The sequence below is a fragment of the Haliotis rufescens genome, unplaced genomic scaffold (genome assembly GCF_023055435.1).
Source record: "Haliotis rufescens isolate VD_foot unplaced genomic scaffold, xgHalRufe1.0.p SCAF_7, whole genome shotgun sequence".
NCBI lineage: Eukaryota > Metazoa > Mollusca > Gastropoda > Lepetellida > Haliotidae > Haliotis > Haliotis rufescens.
The window spans coordinates 13415197-13434900 of NW_025964361.1; the positions used below are offsets into that span (position 1 = coordinate 13415197).

Here is a 19704-nt window from a genome sequence, read left to right on the forward strand (position 1 = left end):
TTATTTTACCTAAACCCATTTTCACTGCTTTCTTCATAACGCATAATTGTATTGTTTCCAGATAATTTGATGGTATCATTACGATGTCATGTTATGTTTGTACATATACATGCATGATGCCATCCACATTCAGCAAGTTATTACATCATCAGATTCATTATCAGTGTTACTTATGTGACGGTTCGTCAAGTAATGAATAATCAAACCCGTGAAGATCCGGGTTAGAATATGGTTGTCGTAAGAGGTGACTAACGGGATCGGGTGGTTTGGCTCGCTGACTTGGTTGACGCATGCCATCGTATCCCAATTGTGTGGATCGAGCCTCATTTGCTGGATTTTCAGGTCCAGACTCGATTATTTACAGACCGCCGTCATATGGCTGGAATATTGCTTAGTGCGGCATTAAACAACAAATAAACAAAACAATGAACCTTCGTTGTTCCTGAACCAGATGATCTAAGGTCTTAAAAGAAATAAACATTTACGTATACGTCTATACAGTAAACGTTTTCTTACAGGCGCGTGCAACGTTACGCTCTTTGCTCAAAGGGAACCGTTGAATTTCACATCTCCTAACTACCCACGCAACTACACAAGGTATGTAAATGGATATTCCTCTTCATGTTATTTCTAATCTCTCAAAGAGCATGTGTCCTCGTGTATATCCCAAAGATTCATGTATATTCATATATGCTTATTGTATATTATAATTGTTATCATTGATACGTCAAGCATTGCAGAATAAATTACGCACAGGTTGATGTTGGTCCTGCAATATGTTCAGGACAAGTTGCTTAAGTTTCTATCAAACATTTTTTTTTGCAGCAATGAAAACTGTTATTGGGACATCTACCCTCAAACAAGAGGGTACAGAGTTGTACTCGACATGGTGTTCTCCGATATTGAAGGCTCCCTCGGATCCACCTGTCGATATGACGCCCTTACCATATACACAGTAAATAATGGTAAAATAGTTACTGCAGTGGAACATTGAAAACTTCATTTAGCTTAAATTGATTCGGATTTTTTATTGTTACACAGAGCTGTATTCGAGAATATATAGCAATACGAATTGTTTGATTATATGTAAAGTGATTGAAGATGTTCTGAAAAGGCTTATCGCCTGCTGGTTATTGCATGTTATTGCAATATGTTTTCATCAATACTTTTTGTGCGTCATGTGCTAGTTACTCAGACAAAGTATAACATTATAACACGTTCGTGTTTCATGATCTCTGAGAGAAGCTTATTGATATTAGCTACGTTTTGATTTGCAGACATCCTACGTTTTGTTTATTTGCAATTCTCTTTAAGCTAAATCATTTTCCAAAATTGTTACTGATACAAAGATACATTAAATGTTGTGACAAGTAGTTACTATTTATAAACAGCCCCAAATACACGAACAACAAAATGATTACTGACAATTACATTTTTGTCCACCCTAGCTGATCAAAACCTAGCCGATTTACACAGAATTTGTGGACAAAGCAGATGGAACATTATTACCCTTGGAGACCAACATTTTCATGCAGTGTTCGAGACTGATGGCACTGTAACCAGAGGCGGTTTCCTAATTAGATATTATGAAACAGACGGTGAGCAAAACCATGCCCTTGTTTATGCGACTTCCTTTTATAATGTACAATACCTCAAAACCTTTAAATTGAAAACATGATTGGTTTTTGTTCATTCTACCATGACAAAATGACGATATAAACGTGAACTAATTGGTAATAGTGGACGTCATCGGTGATGTGAAATCGTAGAGTCTAATATTTTCGTTGCATGGATGGACAAAAAATCAGGAATCAGTGAAGATCGTTTATAATCCACAAATCTGTTTACTTTGATACATAATGTTTGAATCATTTGATGAAACAGACACAATACACTATGCCTCGTAGTTAACCTGTAAACATTATTCAAAACGAAGCAACCCTTGCAATGTTGAGGTTAATTTTTTTCTGAATTGCCAAACAACTGCAGGATTCTAAAGGACATTTTAAAATATCATAATCAGTAAACAATACAAACTTACTTTGACTGAATGCATAGTCAGATCTTCATGACTCACGTGAGTCATACGAATTATATCCTTATCACACTCAGGGGAATCAAACTGTGGCGTACCTCTCGTGGCAACTCCTGCAGGCAGGACCTTTACCTCGCCTGGGTACCCAAACACCTACTTTCTGTGAGTAGTTACCATACTATAATGACTAAACACGCAAATATATCTGTAAACATATATCAGATGTAAGATCCCATATTCATTATAATATTGTTTACTATACCACAAATACAAAAGTTTTTTTTATATAAATGTTTATGTCTGATAATCAATAACACGTTTCAGCTTCAAGGTCTATATGCATATATGTGCTGGGCGAAGTATATTGCTCACACGTACTTCACACTGATAACGTCAAGCAGTTGATTCAGGATTGAGAAGGACAATTCAAAGACCAGACAATAGAGTGACTGACCTCATGAATATAGACACACGCAATTGGGATCGATGATATGTAACAACCAAGTCAGCAAGCCTGACCACCCGATTCCGTTAGTCGCATTTTACGACAAGCATATTCGCCTTTTACGGCACGCATGGGTTGCTCAAGACCTTTTCTAACCCGGATCTTCACGGGTCTCCACCTAATGAACCAAGTCCCTGAAACTATCCCAAGGATCGATGCTCATGATATCAATCATGGTCATGCTGGCAGAAATCAAAAATCATGTTCTATCTCTACTACTTACCAGGTATTGGATTCTCAAGGCCAACTCATTGCACAATTTTAGCCTTAACCGCCCAACTATTGATAGGAAGCGTTATACAAAAATGTGTTGCCTGCAGGCGGCATCATGCTAGTGTTGGTGAGCAGAAAATGGCCAAGTTTCCCATTCATCGTGTCACTCCAGACGATCCTCCTTTCTCAAATGCTGGAGCAGATTAATTTGGCTCCTTTCAGGTGAGGCGAAGCCGTGTCACAGTCAAGAGGTGAAGTAGCCTCCTAAGTGGACACTACCTTCTGCATAAATGCATTCCGAATATGTAAAGCAAGGACAGTTCAAGTGCAACAAATCGGATCGGAACGGACTAATTTAGTTGCAGACAGACAGTGAGCTCCGAACTGAAATTCGAAATTGTACTCTTGCTGCTATCCAGACAAGTATAATTCAGAAGAATGTAGAGTGGGTTTGGGGGATCCCCCAGGAGGATCGCTTCATGGAGGCGTATATGGGAGTGACAGATACGAAGTGTCAGGAAAATACTATATTCTGTTCTGAAAGAGCAAGTTGTTGATGATGAAGGGTTATTGTGTGAAGTGGAGTCCATTTTAATTAGCAGCCAATTTCAAGGCTTCAGGCGATTCAAATGATCTAGATGTCACCTGATCACATGCTTCTTATAAAAGGAAAACCTAGCTTGCCACCGGGTGTTTTCTCTTGGGATGACGTGTATGCACGTGTTAGATGAGACAAATTCCGTACCTAGTATAGCTGCCCCGGAAACGGTGGACGAAGGAGTACCTACCGTGGTTACAGATACAATAGAAATGGATCAAGATAAGACACAATTTACAAGTAGGCGATTTTCCCTTGGTAGTTGATGAGCTGCATCCCAAAACTCGTGGCCCATTGGAGGAGTCATGCAAGTGTATCCTGATAGCAAAGGTGATGTGCGTCGTGTGCAGGTCAAAACAAACACCGGTGTACAGGAAATGACAACAACGAAGCTATGCTGATTGCTTGAGAGTGAATTAGGGGACAGCTTCAATATCTATACCACACATCTCAAAGGTCATCCATACTTTGAGAGTGTATTGAGTAGTATGGTAATAATAAGGGTTACTCATATTTGTATATGGACGTTGTAACTCATATCAGTGTGTTCAGCAAGACGAATGCTATCTTATCTTAGTAGAATACTAGTATTATCATTTGACGCTTGCAAAGTAATTGTTTGAGTAAATGATTCAGTGAGGTGCAACAATTAATTTTATCAGTCAGTCATTACTTATATCAGTACGTGAGTGAGTAAGTTCGGATTTACGCAGCTTTTAGCAATAACTTAGCAACATCAAAGTGAAGGACATCAAAAATTGCCTTCAGACATTGTACGGGTGTGGGGAATCGTTCGAAGCACTGTGCTTCACCACCTACCCTCTACACATCAGTTGCATGGATTATGTGTATAGCCCTTTGCTTATCAACAATTGGGTATGTTTGCAGTCGACAGTCTTGTACCTGGACTATTACAACAGAACAACAAAACCAAGCCATCCTAATGTACCCCACGGACTCCGTACTTGAGCGCGCCTCTCCACGTGGAAATTGTGACAGCGATTACGTCACTGTATATAACGGTCAGAATAGTAAGTAGAAACAATGTGCATGTATTTTAATTATGTCAAAAACTATGTGTAACGGTGATATGATGATGCCCCCCCTGACCTCAGTAACACTATATCTGTGTTTAAGTAATAACTCGGGATTAATAAAGCTGACATTTCGTGTATAACGTCAGTGTCTCTGCTAACTTTCTCCCAGCAGCAATCTAATTTGTAACAGAACAGCTTCTGTCGAATGGAAGAACAACCGCAGGACGTGGTGCGGTCAGGTTTGCGTAAAACATGCTTACCTTGTGGCCTACGTCAATTTTGAAAGATGGTATTCAAAGATCAGAGAGTCACCATGTCTGACATATAGATAATATAGTGTTCTGTTCAAGGTTCTGACATACTTGGCACTTTCTGTGGGAACGAAAGACCTGTCTTTTCCAGCGGGGGAAACTCACTGCGTGTTCGTCTACAAACTGATTCCTCCAACAACTACAAAGGATTCAAAATGTTTTACAGAGCTGTACCTGGTGTGTATGAATTGAGCAGTAAGATTTCTCCTAATTAAGAAAACTCCGTCTTCACCGCCAGTGTATATCAACATTACTAATGCATATGTATAACATGGTATTGTATAGGTGTAGATACAAATGTTCGTGACAAACAGAACATAATTCGACAACGATCAGTTAAATATCAGTTGCAATTGTAAGAGAGCTCATGTACCACCTTCCTCCATTGTCAGCAACAACCTGCCGCGGTACGATGCCCGCTGGACGGAATCCAATACAAATTGTGTCCCCAGGATATCCTAACAACTACCAAAGGTAAATAGCATGTATCTTTTACCAATATATTTGAACTCATATATCCATCACAGTTGTCGGCAATTTATAGGATGAATAGTTATATAGCATACACCAAAGTACTTCCTATATAAGTTGATTTCTTTATCCGATTTCTTTATCCGATTTCTTACCGCAAATGATGTAGGCCTAGATCTGTACACAATTTTATTTAGTATGTGTGACTTTATGTTAACCCTGACAGCCACACAACAACTAGCTGTATCGCGGAATAAAATAGTTACCCAAAAAGAGAGGTGACATGAGCGCATGTATGCACAAATTGCTCTTCAGAAACATCTTACACAACACATGTCTTCAAATAACATCACCATAAGATGAAAAAATTCTGTTAAGAACTACTTCTGTGAGTCAATCACAATGACAGCAAGTCGTAATATATTTAAGTACATGACGTCAAAATTGCCGACACGATAAACGTGACGCGAGTGATTTGGGAAGTTGTTTTTGAACCTGTGGCGGTTACATGTTTTAATCACCATTGATCAACAGGCCGATCATTGAAAGGTGATCAAAGATGTGTCAACAGACACTAAGGTAAATTCATAGATTGTTGTAGACTGTCACTGTCAGCCTAGACACGGATCGAGTCGACACTACGATAGTTTGGTTGTGAATTTCTTTGTTTTGTTCACTAGGATGGGTCGTAGCGAAGATATTCGACAACGATCATGCAGTCAAACCCTCTGACGTTTCTCAATACATTCTAAAAAGCCGAGTTCAAGATTAAAGGGTCTAAATGATGAGAAAAAAACGCTTCTGTATGTATTCGTGCTTGGGAATTCCCAGGGGTTTCCCCAGGAATGTGGAAGTAGTCCGTCAGTGTTTACGTCATTTCAAGAACACAGTCTCCTGAAACACGTATGAACGTCAAATTGTGTCGTTCATACACGTATGAACGTCAATTTCGCGGTCATATGACCTACCTCTCGTCCAATGGAAAACCCGTATATCGTGTAAACTTAAAAAAATATATGTTATTTTGCATCATTAACAATTACAGTGACAAATACTGTTTTTCGATTAAAGATCAGAATTTGCAAAGCATGTTTACCATCAACTCGGTATCAACATATATTTTCTAACGTTTTCAGTCAAGGTGCAAACGTGAATTTTGATTGAAGCAAATGCAAGTGATATGAGAGGTGGAATCTGATTGGTCAATAGGAGGGGCATAGACGGGACACAGACGGGACATAACTCGAAATACGACCGAGCCAAGAAATGTCAGAGTAGTTTGGCAAAGGTTGAAAGTGGACTTTTAAAGTCAGTTTACACCGTTGCCTTGGCAAGATGATATGGATAGTCGTGTGTTCTCTGTTTCAAAATACATTTCTTTATATTGCAGTGGATTAGACTGTCAATGGACTATAAATGCGCCGCCTGGAAGCAACATCACGGTTGAAGTTCTGTTCGTTGATATGGAGATAGTGCCATCGTGCACAAACGATTATCTACTTTTTAAAGATGGTTTGTAAACACACATCTGTGTGCGTGTGTCTGCGTGCGTGTTTATGTGTGCTGTAACACCGCCCTTAGCAATAGTCCAGCTTTGTGAAGGTGGCCTGTAAATTATTTAATCTAGTTTGTTTCTTCAGCAACCCATGCTTGCTGTAGAAGGCGACGACGCTTGTGGTCAGGCGACTAGCGGGAACGGGTGGTCAGGCTCGGTGATTTGGTTTGTGCATGTCATCGTATCCCAATTGTGTTGGAATATCTCCGATAAATGACGGAGACATATTAATAATCGATTTCGGATCAGACAATCTGGGGACCGATATTGTGAGTACCGGTCCACGTCGTCGGGGTACGATAACATGCAGTCAACCAAGTCACCGAGTCTGGCAACCCAATCCATCTGATCGCCTCCGATAACTAGCATATATTGCTGGTGGCCAATTTTAACGAGGAATCCCTACGGGATTAGACAAGCATTTCCGATAAACGACATAATAATATGAGAGCATCACCACTGAAAAGCGTTTTGAATCAAAATCAATATCTTAGTATCAATTTCTATATACAAATTAAGTGCTTCCCAGTAATTAGGAAAGGTTAATATTTTACATTAGTCCAATATGATCGATAACGAGAACGAAGGTTCAGTGTATGAGAGTCCTGTATTTCTAGTTGTAGTCATAATAATGCTGAAGGTACATTCGTTAATGAATCAGTGATTTACATTCAATGCATTTACATTTAAGGCACTACAAACTTTGCTCGCCAACTGGCAAAGATCTGTGAACGAACGTCTACTGCCATCGTCAGCTCCAGTAACTACATGACCATCATATTTCATTCAGACAGTAGTACCACAGGAAGAGGCTTTCGCTTGCAGTACTCATCTGGTAATATTTCGTGCAACTGTTTTTGATGTTTCACACAAGTGAACATGTTGGTTTTTCATAGTAATCACATTCCCGTTCTTGTCTTCCTTTGAAATATATGAAAATATATTTTCCGTGATGACAATTAGCCTAGGGTCTACAATGGATGTTTCTTTTTGTGTTCATATAGAGGGAGCAAATGTGCCTTATTGTGGAAATACAATGCTAAGCGCATCCACGTCCACCTGGAGATATGTGTCGTCTCCTGGCTACCCCAACTACAACTACAACAAGTTAGTACATATACATGTATACATCTTTGGTTAATGCGCCTTAATGCTTAATGGTAGGTTAATATAATATTGAAACCTTCCTGCCACAAAGAGTTCGATAATTAAAACTACCCCACCCCCTAACCACACGGGTGAAAGTACATGACCAAAAAAACATATTGCCGTTGCAGTTCTGCATCGTCCCTGGATCCTACGATCGTGGTTCGAAATCCTAGATTCTCCCTGACCATTATCCTTGACTTGTCTGCATCATGATCGTGCCCGTAGGTGTTGCCTTGTGGTGAAAGACTTCGATGCACATCATTCTGAGACTTCGTCTCACATTTAAGGAAGCCATCAGTCTATACCCTTAGGCTGGAAGACATGACCGTAATAAATGACAACTGAATTGTATACATCAACAGTATAATATATGTATTGTTGATTTATCACCTCCCTGGAGAACGCTAAAATAGGACAAAACATTATTGAGATAAAGCAACCCTTTGAAAAAACGTGACTCTGTCCACCTACATGTACAGGTTAGAAAACATATTCCCCAACATATTTAATGCTGGAACAAATAGCATACTTGACTTCTGTATTTTGGATGAGCGTATCGACATTAGACATTAGGATTAGACATTGATAAACTGAGTTTAACCCAGATACTGTACTTCAGCAGGTCAAGTTACCATTATCGCAAAAAAAATCTAGATAACAAACGTGTTGATAATTATGGACATAATTTGATTGACATACGTTAACTTTTTAATGTATGCATTTGTAAAGACCACCTTGGAAATGACCAACATATTGGTAAATGCACATGGCATTGTGGGAGACAATGTTCTGACTACTTCTACCTGCCTACCAATGTTTAAATCATATGAAGTTTAAGGTTTCTCTAGTTTGATCACAGATGCCCATTGCCCTGTCACAACCATACTATTTAGTGTAGAAGATCCCACAGACAATACCTAATATGTTGGATACTATTGTCATGAACACAAACCTAAAACGTTCTCTAGCTCACAAATCTCAATATCTCATATTTTTTATGATAAAAATATTCGAAGCCATTAGTTCAGTTAACACCGGTAGCTTATGACATTGCACATTTGTTAGCGGAGTCTGCACGTGCAAAAAAACAAGCCATGGCTTGGGCCAGAATATATACAAGGCGTAAGTCGTATGAAGAGGTAAATAATCAATGTAAAAGGGTACCAACGATAGTTAATAAGCAACATAATGAACACGAAGAACATATATGCAAAAGAAATATGAATAAACATATATCGAAACAAAAAATGAATAAAAAACATCGTTATGAGATACACATATAGACTCGATCTCGAAAGGAATATTTGAAATTCTTAACCCCCAAAGTTAGTGAGTGAGTGAGTTGGGTTTAACGCCGCTTTTAACAGTATTCCAGTTATATCACGGCGTGTCAGCTTAATGTGGGAGGAAAGCCCGAAGTGATGCATGTCTCAGACGTTTACCACTTCGGTGAAATCAACGAGCACGGGTATGATGCTGACAAACCTAGAAACATAATCGGGGCGAACCGGGATTCGAACCCACAATCATAGGTTTCTGGCGTGCCCAAGATACGCAACTCTGCACAGCGAATCGCGGCGCCTTAGACGACTGGGCCACCCGTGCCCCCCTTAACTCCCAAACTCACGACAGAGGAAATAATGAAATTGATCTTGAAGGGTTGTCTTCATAAATATTTAAACAGTCAATCAACCTATCTACATTATTGACAATGAAAATGATCTTCGTGCTTCGTGCTTCGGGCAAACGTTTTACATTTACATGTGCTCAAATATAAAATCACGTGTTACGATTAATGGTTAGATATCAGATCCTTCAACCAGAGTTATGCTGGCGTACGATAATGGGAACATGTATCCCCATTACGTTTCTCAATTTATGTAAATGATCCTTAGACATTTCTAAATAAACAGCAGCGTAATGGCTGCAGTGTACAAGTTGACGATGATAATACTATTCTATATGTTAATTATTTCTTCTGCTTAATGCTGATGATATGCATGCTGTTCTTTTCGGCGAGTCCTGTTTCCTTATAGAAGTCCACTGAGGCAATGCATAATTACTGCATTAAATAGAAATTATCAGTCAACAGTAGAAAGAGTAAAACTGATATGTTTAGGTCTGGGTCTTCTGGGTATGTGGGTATGTAGTGAGAATGACTTGAAGTTCTTAGTGATTACAATTACCTGGGATTAACCTCATAGGAACCAGCGTCTATTAAGTGCAATCAACGTTTTTTTTTAGAAAATGGTTCAAAAGCGATGTTTTCTTCACTTATAAGAGCAAGAAATATAAATCTTCCACTCGACTGTTTGTTTTCAGCCTTTGATGTTTTGGAAACACCAATTCTCCTAAAAAGTCTCCAAATATGGGGATATGAAAATTTCGAAATCATTGAGAAATTATGGCTTATTTTTAAACAAAATGGCAACAAGACTTAGGAGTACTGGAAATAATAATAAATGGTTGAATTGGAATGTTTATCTGTAACGCGGTGGATTATCCATATTTGATAACGACTTAGTGTGCTTAAGAACTTGTTATATGGTCATAACTCCATAATTCTTATAGTCATGGATTGTATAGTCAGTAAACTCCCTTTCCTCGATCTGGAAAAGGATAAATGGTATGATATTGTTGGCTGTTGTACTACATCAATATAAATTATAGACAAGCAGATGTGAATCCTGATGAATTGTCTAGTGGTCCATGGGTAAACATGTACGTTAGTTCGATTCATAGTTTCTCTCCAAGTAATTACCTCCAGCTGCTGTTACTGCCTTGGGGCGGAAGGGCAGTGAGTAACTTTGGTTTGCCGTCGCCTTCAGCAATATTCCAGCAAAACCATGGTACACCAGAAATGGACTTCACATATTGTACCCATGTGGAGACTCGAACACGGGCCTCCGGCAGGACGTGCGAAAGACAGTAATTCCAACCTGATCATGATGTTGCTACATGCTTGGGGGCAGGGTAGTTTCATAGTGAAAACGCTCACTCGCAATGCTCAATCGATTCCTCACATGAGTGCTATGTGTGAAGCCCTGATATTTCTGGAATCTTTCAGGGTCGTTAAACCTGCTTACTCAATCATTGTTACAGATTATACAATTGTAAAGTCGTACATGACAGTCGTGTATTTTATGTCAGGCAAATGTGATAATAATGTCCCTTAACATCAATGGATGTGGCTTCAAATAACGAATGGTTGCAGAGTAAAACTTTTCCTTCAGTCTTTCACCATCTTCAAACCGGGTACCAGGAAGGTTTGCTTTCAAATTCAGGAACATGATGTAATGACTAGGGGCCCGGTCTGGACTGTATGATAAATTGTATGCGTTGGCAATCCTCAGTTAAGGCATTGTGATATAGCAGCTGTCTTCCAATTGTCACCATTCCTTGCCTATTCTCTTTGATTGCTTGCCTCAATTCTGTCATCAGGCACCCGCGATTATTGTTTTAGGAAGCACATTGTGTAGCCAAGAAAATAGATGCCTGTTGATGGTTGAGTGCAGAGGGACGCATGGTGTTTCCACTGCATAGACACGTGTGTTGGCTCAGCATTTAGGATGTGAATCCATGATCATTACCTGTTTTCTGGATAACGAAAATTATCTGGGTCCTCAAAAACAACAGTGACCTGACCGAATCCGATAACTGCACACTGAGATTTCAAGGTGCCATCCACAGCAGAGACACAGCTATGACACATTATACATTGTTTGAACATTTCATCTTGGGACAGAGATCCTGCATAATTTGAACCTCTAACCATAGCAATCTAACCCAAACTTAGTCAGTGATGATTTCGAATAATCCGGACTTGTTCTCGTCTTCCATCGTTTATGCGTGAAGGCAGTTATTGAATAATACGCTGGGCAAGGGATGTTAAGTTATATTTTCCCTGGTGAGAAACGTTAGGTTGGTTTCATGTTTTGCTCTAGTCATATTCATGGTTTCAAACTATCAGGAGGAGCAATTTGAAGACGGATGAGTGACGGGACGGGCTGTCACACGTTTTCGTGTCTTGTTCTATGAATACATGACACTCTTTGTGGATAGCAACTTCTTTTATTTCATCCACAAAAATACGTATTACTATCCCTAAAAAGTGTCAAGTAGTTATGTTCTCCCAACATGTATATGCCTATCAAAAACTTCTCTCGACTTATTGACTTCCAATATTATATGTTCATGATTCTGATCTGACCTGATCTGATCTGATCTGATTACGTTTAAAGAGTACACTACATATTTCTTTGTAGCAACATGGACTGCAAGTGGACAATTTCTGCACCTTTTGGATATATAGTAAAAGTTGAAATTAAAGTTCTTTCTGTGGAATATGAAGCCACCTGTGCACGTGACTATCTTCTCTTCAATGACGGTAAGCACAATGTTCAATTTTATGAAAGTGCTTTAATATAATCATGTTGCTCTTCCCGTTGAATTGGTTTGCAAATAATGTGCTCAATAATAAGTATTATTAGCTTCAAGTTGACTTCAATACTAGTATGTTAACGTGTATGTCTTTATATCGACGACATGACTTAATCTATATATTTATTCAAGGCTCCTCGTCTTACGGCACTCAGTTGGGAAGATACTGTAGTGGCACAAGGGACGTCGTCAGCTCTGACAACGCCATGACCATCACTTTCCACACGGACGGTTCTGTCACAGATAGAGGATTTTCTTTGAAATACATGGCGCGGAGGTCAGGTAATTACCTATATATTGTCAGGGGATAAAACAAGGACTTGTCGGCTCGGAGTCCGAATACTGTCTGCGTGGGGTTTGATGTTAAACTGCGGCATGGTACTTCAGTGGACTAGCAGTAAAAAGTCGGTATTAGTCCGGACTGGTCCAGGCAGACATACACACACGTGCATACACATCGCTATTAGTGCAGCATTTTGAACGCACCGTTAAACTCCATTTCAATACCACCTCACCTGTCGTATGGTAAACATTAAAACTGCTACATCATTTATTATATATGCACCAGGGGAGGTGGCATGGTGCAATAAGGCACTTCGTTGCCCTGTTGAAATGCGAGATAAAGTTAATGATATGAATGTTTTTCAACATGGAATTATTGAAAAGAACAACCTCTAAAATATAATTATCTTTCTTGTCAACATATTTCACCAAGTCAATAACGTAAATAAAGGTATTTCATATGTGTTAGACGTAAGCAGTAATACTTGATATTTAACTGTTATATATGGAAGGTCATTACCGCACCCCTTCTTTTGTGTGCCTCTCAATGTGAACAGTTTCTCATCATCACACAATCAAGTCTCTACTAATGAATCCATCCAATGCTGTGTAACTATTCAATGTTTCAGGTTGTGGCACAAAGGAAGAGATAAACGGATATGAAACGCAATATATTGAATCACCGAATTATCCTCTGGACTATCCCGAGTGAGTATGCACTACACGTCTTACGATTATCACGACCACACAGAGGTATGTCAAACTGTATTCATTCCCACAGCGATAGGCCAACTTTGAATTTATCTAAGCACCGTGTTTATCATTTACTACAATTTTGAAAATGACATACGAATCTGTAGTCTATATGGAAATGAATCCAAACGTCACTAACTAATATAATTCACATATTGTACGTGTAGAGCAACACAAGGTAACGCTTATTGAAGTCTTTTGTATAGTTTGCACAGTTCACCATTTCACCAAACATATTTCTCATACAAACTAACGACTACCGAATATTTCCGTTCTTTGGTTCAAGTCAGGCATGTTTCATTGCAACTGATGGATATACAACAAAGGTAGACCAATGTCTGCACCTTACCCGTGAATCACACCTGGGTAATCACTTATTTTCAGTAATCCATTCATATAATTTTCAGGTCTGGGATAGAATAGGTCTTCGGCAACCCATGCTTGCCGTGAAAGGCGACTGTGCTTGTCGTAAGAGGCGACCAACGTTCAACGGAATCGGGTGGTCAGGCTCGCTGACTTGATTTGTGGCATGTCATCGTATCCCAATTGCGTGGATCGAGGCTCATGATGTTAATCACTGGATTGTCTGGTCCAGACTCGATTATTTACAGACCGACGCCATATAGTTGTAATATTGCTGCGTGCGGCGTTAAACAACAGGCAAACAAACATGCCTGCACCACAAGAAATGAATATGAAATAAACCACGTCTGTCCTTCCTTTTTCTTTCAATTTATGTCGTGTTATATTCTTGCAATTGATAGCTGAGATTGTAAGTTTGGTAATATGAATATGCAGAAAGGTCATCAATATTAACAGCGTTTTCCATTAGTTTCACGAAATAGGGTTAATAATAACTGTCGGAAATGAAAATAAACTGATTTTTGTCCTTTTTAAATATAGATTTTACAAAGTATGTGATTTGATCATTAAACAAAAGTTGCAGTACCAATGGTTTTAACTGCATCGAAATAGGCAACGGGAAAACGGGGGAATTTGAAGCAGGATTGTGTTTTCCAATAGGATTACCGGCAAACATTATAACAAAAAGCAAATGAGATGAGTTCACCTAGATATGTGAAATATGTTTCATAATTAACCAACATGAAATAACACAATGACGATTGTCTTGTTCCACTGTGTTTACCGCATGAATTATCCATATGTCCGAACATTCACAAAACACTTGATATAACTCGTTTCATGAGTAGAGATGGACACTCATGATTATACGACGCTGATTCTGTTATTGCTGATGTATATAGATATTTAGTGTTCGAGGGTGACTTTGGAAGGGCTCAAGTTATCGACGACATGCATGGTATTAACCCTACCATGAAAGCAGGATAACACCAGTAAAACAATGACACACTATAGCTAGTCGTAAATAAAACAAACCAATTTAGGTCCTTGTGAACAGCAAAACTTTGGAGAAACAATTAAACTTGACCCGACTTTTCATGCATTTCAATTTCATTTTGAACATATGTGTATTGACTTATAACATACTGTTATACATGAAGACATCTCACGTCAACCCCATGATAATCATTTTGGCCATTCATAATATTGTATTCAGCAGTGTAATACCAGGTATAGCATTAACCATATCCTTCTTTGGTAGACGCAAAAGATTGTAAGTCGTTCTTGAACCTATGTTTACGACAATTTAACATATGCAAAACAAAACGTAAAATGAAATCAATTTATTGTTTTTGGAATCGAGATTTTAATGAGATTGTGGAAGTACTTACCAAAGTGAATAAAAACACCTGGAACAAGAGTATAGTATTAGAACATTGACTGTAGTAACGTTTAGAAAGTCAACAGAAACACCAGAACCTTCTTTGTAGATTGTATTGCAGGTTAGTAATCATGTGGCGAATTTGCAAAACTGTTGCGTTGCGACCTGAAAAACACTCAGATCATGCTGAAATTCGGTTTGTTGTGGTACATTTAACAATAATAATAATGTATTGTTTAATTTCAGCAATGCGGACTGTTCATGGACAATCAGCACTGATGTTGAAGGATATGTAATCCATGTGAAAGTGGAGTTTTTCTACCTTGAGCATGACAGCACGTGTTCCTATGATTATGTGCAGCTCTATGACGGTAATGACTTACTCAAAGACAGAGTTTTCCCAGAATTCAGCAAGAGAGACAGTGTGTTATTCACACGAATGTATCAGGGTCCTCAGTGTAACTGTATTTGTAAGACAGGTGTCCTTTTATCATTGTAATAAAACCCTTTTAATCCAAGTTATACCTGGTCGTTTGAGCTGCATCCTTTTCACTGAAGTATGAAACTTTAAAACCTGAGTCACTTCGGGTTTTACCCCCACTCTACACTAAACAATGAATAAAAATAGTCATGTGTAATCATGTGTAATCATGTGTCATGTGTAGTTACAACAGTCATAAGTAAATATCATTCCTAAAGTATATGTTCAAAGTATTGCCTGACTAGCGTATGTGTGTAACGTTAACTGATGTGATTTGTTGTAAGTATAACAATATTCTCACAATATCACACACATGTTCTATTCTTGTCACAGTCAGGGGAACATATGAACACTCGCTTGGTCGATGGTGTGGAGCGGATGGACCAGATACACAGAGTACAGGGAGGAGTATGAAGGTCCGATTCCTCTCCGATGGTTCGAACACCTTCACAGGATTCAAGTTGGCCTTCACTGCCGGCGAGCCAACATCATCCTGTAAGTTTTTAGGTTGTACGCATTCATTTCAAAATAATCTGTTGAGACAGGACAAATGAGATGCATTAATCGGCACCCCTACTATAACGTTCATGTCACGTCTCAGTCATTGTACATTTGTATTGCATCCGTTTTGGTTAAAACCTGCAGCGTCATTTGCACTATACAGTATACTTAGTACCTTGTGCAGAACATTTGGGGTTAAACATTATACATAAATGTACCGTTGAGTAGATGGTTAAGGAATATGTTGACGGTTGGGGTTGACCATGGAGACGGAGGGGCGGGGCACGGTGGCCAGAGTGACTAAACGAGCTGTCACATATTCACCCTGGTTATGTTTACTAGACCAGTGTCCATTCGTTTCACATTGCATCCAGATTCCACACCTGTTCATGACTGACATAGTTACGAAGCGGCCTTTATCTAAACAGTTATACACTGTTTCATCGTTTGTGAATATTGTGTCACGGGTTGTAGCGAGTTTTATAGTCGATTCTTTGAAACTGTCCTTTGACCAATGTCAAAACACTGAGAAGTTGAACTATTGGCAGATGACATTATATCACACAGGTATTGATAGCTCGGCGAAACCGCATTATCGGTGGTTGGAGAAGGGAGCTAACTCCGTTTGCCTATTCGAAAATTCGAGTTGGGCCCACATTCGAAACTAAACGCTCTTGTTGTTGATTACGAACTGCTATTTAAAATAAGTATTATGACTTATAATTGGATTAGAATGTACAAATGCGATGATAATAAAGCAGAACTCACTTCTACGAACGTCGCCAAACTAGGTCGTGGGGTCATTAATATTCATGAGTTATTCCTTTTATTGAACAAGTTCTCGGCAAAGTTTGAGGCCTGTATCATGTCCGAGATCAATTCAAGTGTAGACATTTTCCAGGCTTATATCGCAACCAAAACTTATGATTAGATTGAAATGTTATACTGGAAAAAGTAGAATGAGTGGTATTGCCTCTGTAAATTTAATTTGAAGTAGATCTAAGTTTCTTGCTTTGTAACTATTTTTTTATAAATTAGTGTGGTCAGCTATGATGACGTTATTCAAACTTCAAAGACTTTGTGTGCATTTATAAAGATATTTCCCATCAACATTACAAAATGAGAATAATATATAATGTCACATACCCATGCAAAGTAATGACAAATGTGGGCCCACTAGCCGAAATGACTTAGTCAACCCAATGAAGCCCAGCGATGTACAAATGTGGGCCCACCTGTTTCGATCACTATAAGACGGGAACAATGTGGGCCCACATTTTAGAAAATGGTTATAAGTAAGCCAGGCTAATGAAGCTTAGCGATTTATAAATGTGGTCCATCATGTTGCAATCACTATGACGGAAGAACGCCTACCTACTAGGCGATATACAAATGTGGGCCCACTTGTTTCGATCATCATATATGACGGAAACAAAGTGTTTAGTCCCCACATGATTATCAATATTTAAGTAGAATTTCGCGATTAACAAATGTGGTCCCTCCTGTTGCAATCAATATGACGGAAGAACGTCTGCCCACATTTAGGAATTGATTATCAGAACTAATTAAACAACCTAACGAAGCTAGGCGATATACAAATGTGGGCCAACTTGTTTCGACCACCATAGATGACGGGAAAAATGTGGGCCCACATTTTAGAAAATGGTTATCAGCACTAAATCTAAGACGATGTACGGATGGAAACATAAATATACAATGCATTCAAACAAATAATTAAGAATACGTTTTACCTTAGGGATAAGCTGGGCATTTAATAGCTGGACCAACAACGTACAGCATGACTGACGCCATTTCTCGCAAATACGAAAACAACGGAGATAGCTCCCGTTTGAAATTAGAGTGACAACCCTTTCCCAATATCAACCACTGATAATGCGGTTTCGCCTAAGTCTCGATAAGTGTAATACAATGACAAAAAATGTGTATGTTATTACCTTCTGTGCGAACGTTTCCCAAGCGGTACAAGAAAACATGAGAACGTCTTGATCGCCACTTAACTTTAACTTCTCAAGCAATCTACATAACTAGGAAACATCAGATAGGTAGGTTTGACATCATGTCGGAAGGTATATATGCGTGTCATGCCGTACCAGAATGCAATAGGTTTATGAAACCACAAAACTTTTGCAATAATTTGATTATTCTGAAACTTTCAGGAATCTATTTCAAAACCATATTCACCGCGCATTCTGACTTATTAGGTCATGTTACATGCATGTGTGTGACAGTAGTACTAATTAATAATTTAAAAACAATCTTGAACGTAAATATTATTTTTCTTCAGGTTCTGTGTTCAGGAGCTTCGGAGTAATAACATTCAATGTATGTTACTCGTCTCTATTTAACATTCTGTTTCGTGTTGATTTTGTACAGCAGCGTCTTATACACCGAGCTTTGAAGGGGTCATTGGAGGGGTATTTGGCGGCATTGTTGGCGTGGCTATAGTAACGTGTGTCTGCTGTGGAATGTGCTCCAGACAAAAATCCACGACCAATAACCAGTCGCAAAGGAACAGATCTCGTGAAGCCAACTGGAACAGCGTCTTTTCCATTCCCCTCCCAAACTACCCATCAACTACGTCTACTACCCAGCCGGCCATGTTTACTCCACCCCCAGCTTACAGTGAAGTCGTGAAGGATGACCCCCCACCCTACTGTCTGGCAGTTCCACTATCAGACACACACCCCGTTGTGACGTCATCCCTTAGCGGCGAATATCAAGGGATTGATAACCCAGCAGGGCCGAACTGAGTGACAGTTTCACATGATGTACATGCTATGCATTGCTGAACACATTCATGGATTTTCCTTCACACAAATTAATATATCTTTAATGCAATCCCAAAACTACATCGACAGAGAATAATAAAAAATCGTTAAAAATTGTTCCAAAGAGGTATAATTTATATTATCTAAGAACATCTATCACCATAAGAAACTGCAGTTACCTGTATTCTTCCGTTATCTCGTTCCCGATCAATTTGGATCACGTGTGATGTTGATTGTTGAACTGTGCATAACCAAGGAACAGATTTCACGTTTTCCAGGTGAAAGAACATTCATCAACTGATCAGTATTCAATAAATATTGTCCAAATCATGCCACAATCATGTCACAATTAGGAATGGATGATAATACAATGACCACGATCAGAAACTTTTGAAATTCCTCTTTGTTGTCGCGGCATATACTTGTAACTGTTTTTGTTATTTGTTATAAAAATATTTTGTATATCAAATGATGAATGGTGTTGGAGTTATGTTTATGTTTATTGGAACATGGAAGCTTGTTACAAATCATATACATATTTTACATATGCGCATGTAGTGCACGTGCATATTCGCGTGCCTGTCACGGGTGTCTTGATATTGTATTGAGCGTGTGAGTACAACATAACACTGAATACAGATGTTGTTTACTTTGATGGAATCCACGAGCCTGGGTAATCAAGATTTTAAATTCATGGCATTTTTTGCTAAAGTTTTCGTTGGATCCCCCATTGTAATTTTTTGCATGAAAGAAATTGTAACACAGAAGTGGCTTTGCTGTTCCTACCGTTGACATCCGACCACATATTGAACAACACAGCTTGCAACAACAAAGTCAGGT

The 19704-nt window shown here is 38.9% G+C and overlaps 1 protein-coding gene across 2 annotated transcripts in view; it reads left to right on the forward strand.

The window, feature by feature from the left end:
• Window positions 1-19336, forward strand: part of LOC124141872 (cubilin-like) — a 22484-nt gene extending 3148 nt beyond the window's left edge. Inside the window, exons 2-17 of one of the 2 annotated variants that reach the window (XM_046510047.2) lie at window positions 519-597; window positions 826-965; window positions 1449-1598; window positions 2113-2197; window positions 4240-4382; window positions 4739-4876; window positions 5092-5173; window positions 6561-6682; window positions 7417-7560; window positions 7730-7832; window positions 12140-12261; window positions 12447-12596; window positions 13226-13304; window positions 15340-15464; window positions 15908-16069; window positions 18473-19336. In XM_046510047.2, the coding sequence (XP_046366003.2) occupies window positions 519-597; window positions 826-965; window positions 1449-1598; window positions 2113-2197; window positions 4240-4382; window positions 4739-4876; window positions 5092-5173; window positions 6561-6682; window positions 7417-7560; window positions 7730-7832; window positions 12140-12261; window positions 12447-12596; window positions 13226-13304; window positions 15340-15464; window positions 15908-16069; window positions 18473-18846 (2198 nt within the window). In that variant the 3' untranslated portion in view covers window positions 18847-19336. Of the gene's footprint in view, window positions 1-518; window positions 598-825; window positions 966-1448; window positions 1599-2112; window positions 2198-4239; window positions 4383-4738; window positions 4877-5091; window positions 5174-6560; window positions 6683-7416; window positions 7561-7729; window positions 7833-12139; window positions 12262-12446; window positions 12597-13225; window positions 13305-15339; window positions 15465-15907; window positions 16070-18469 lie in introns of both variants that reach the window. The other variant, XM_046510046.2, reaches the window with a different exon arrangement.
• The last annotated feature ends 368 nt before the right edge of the window (window positions 19337-19704 follow it).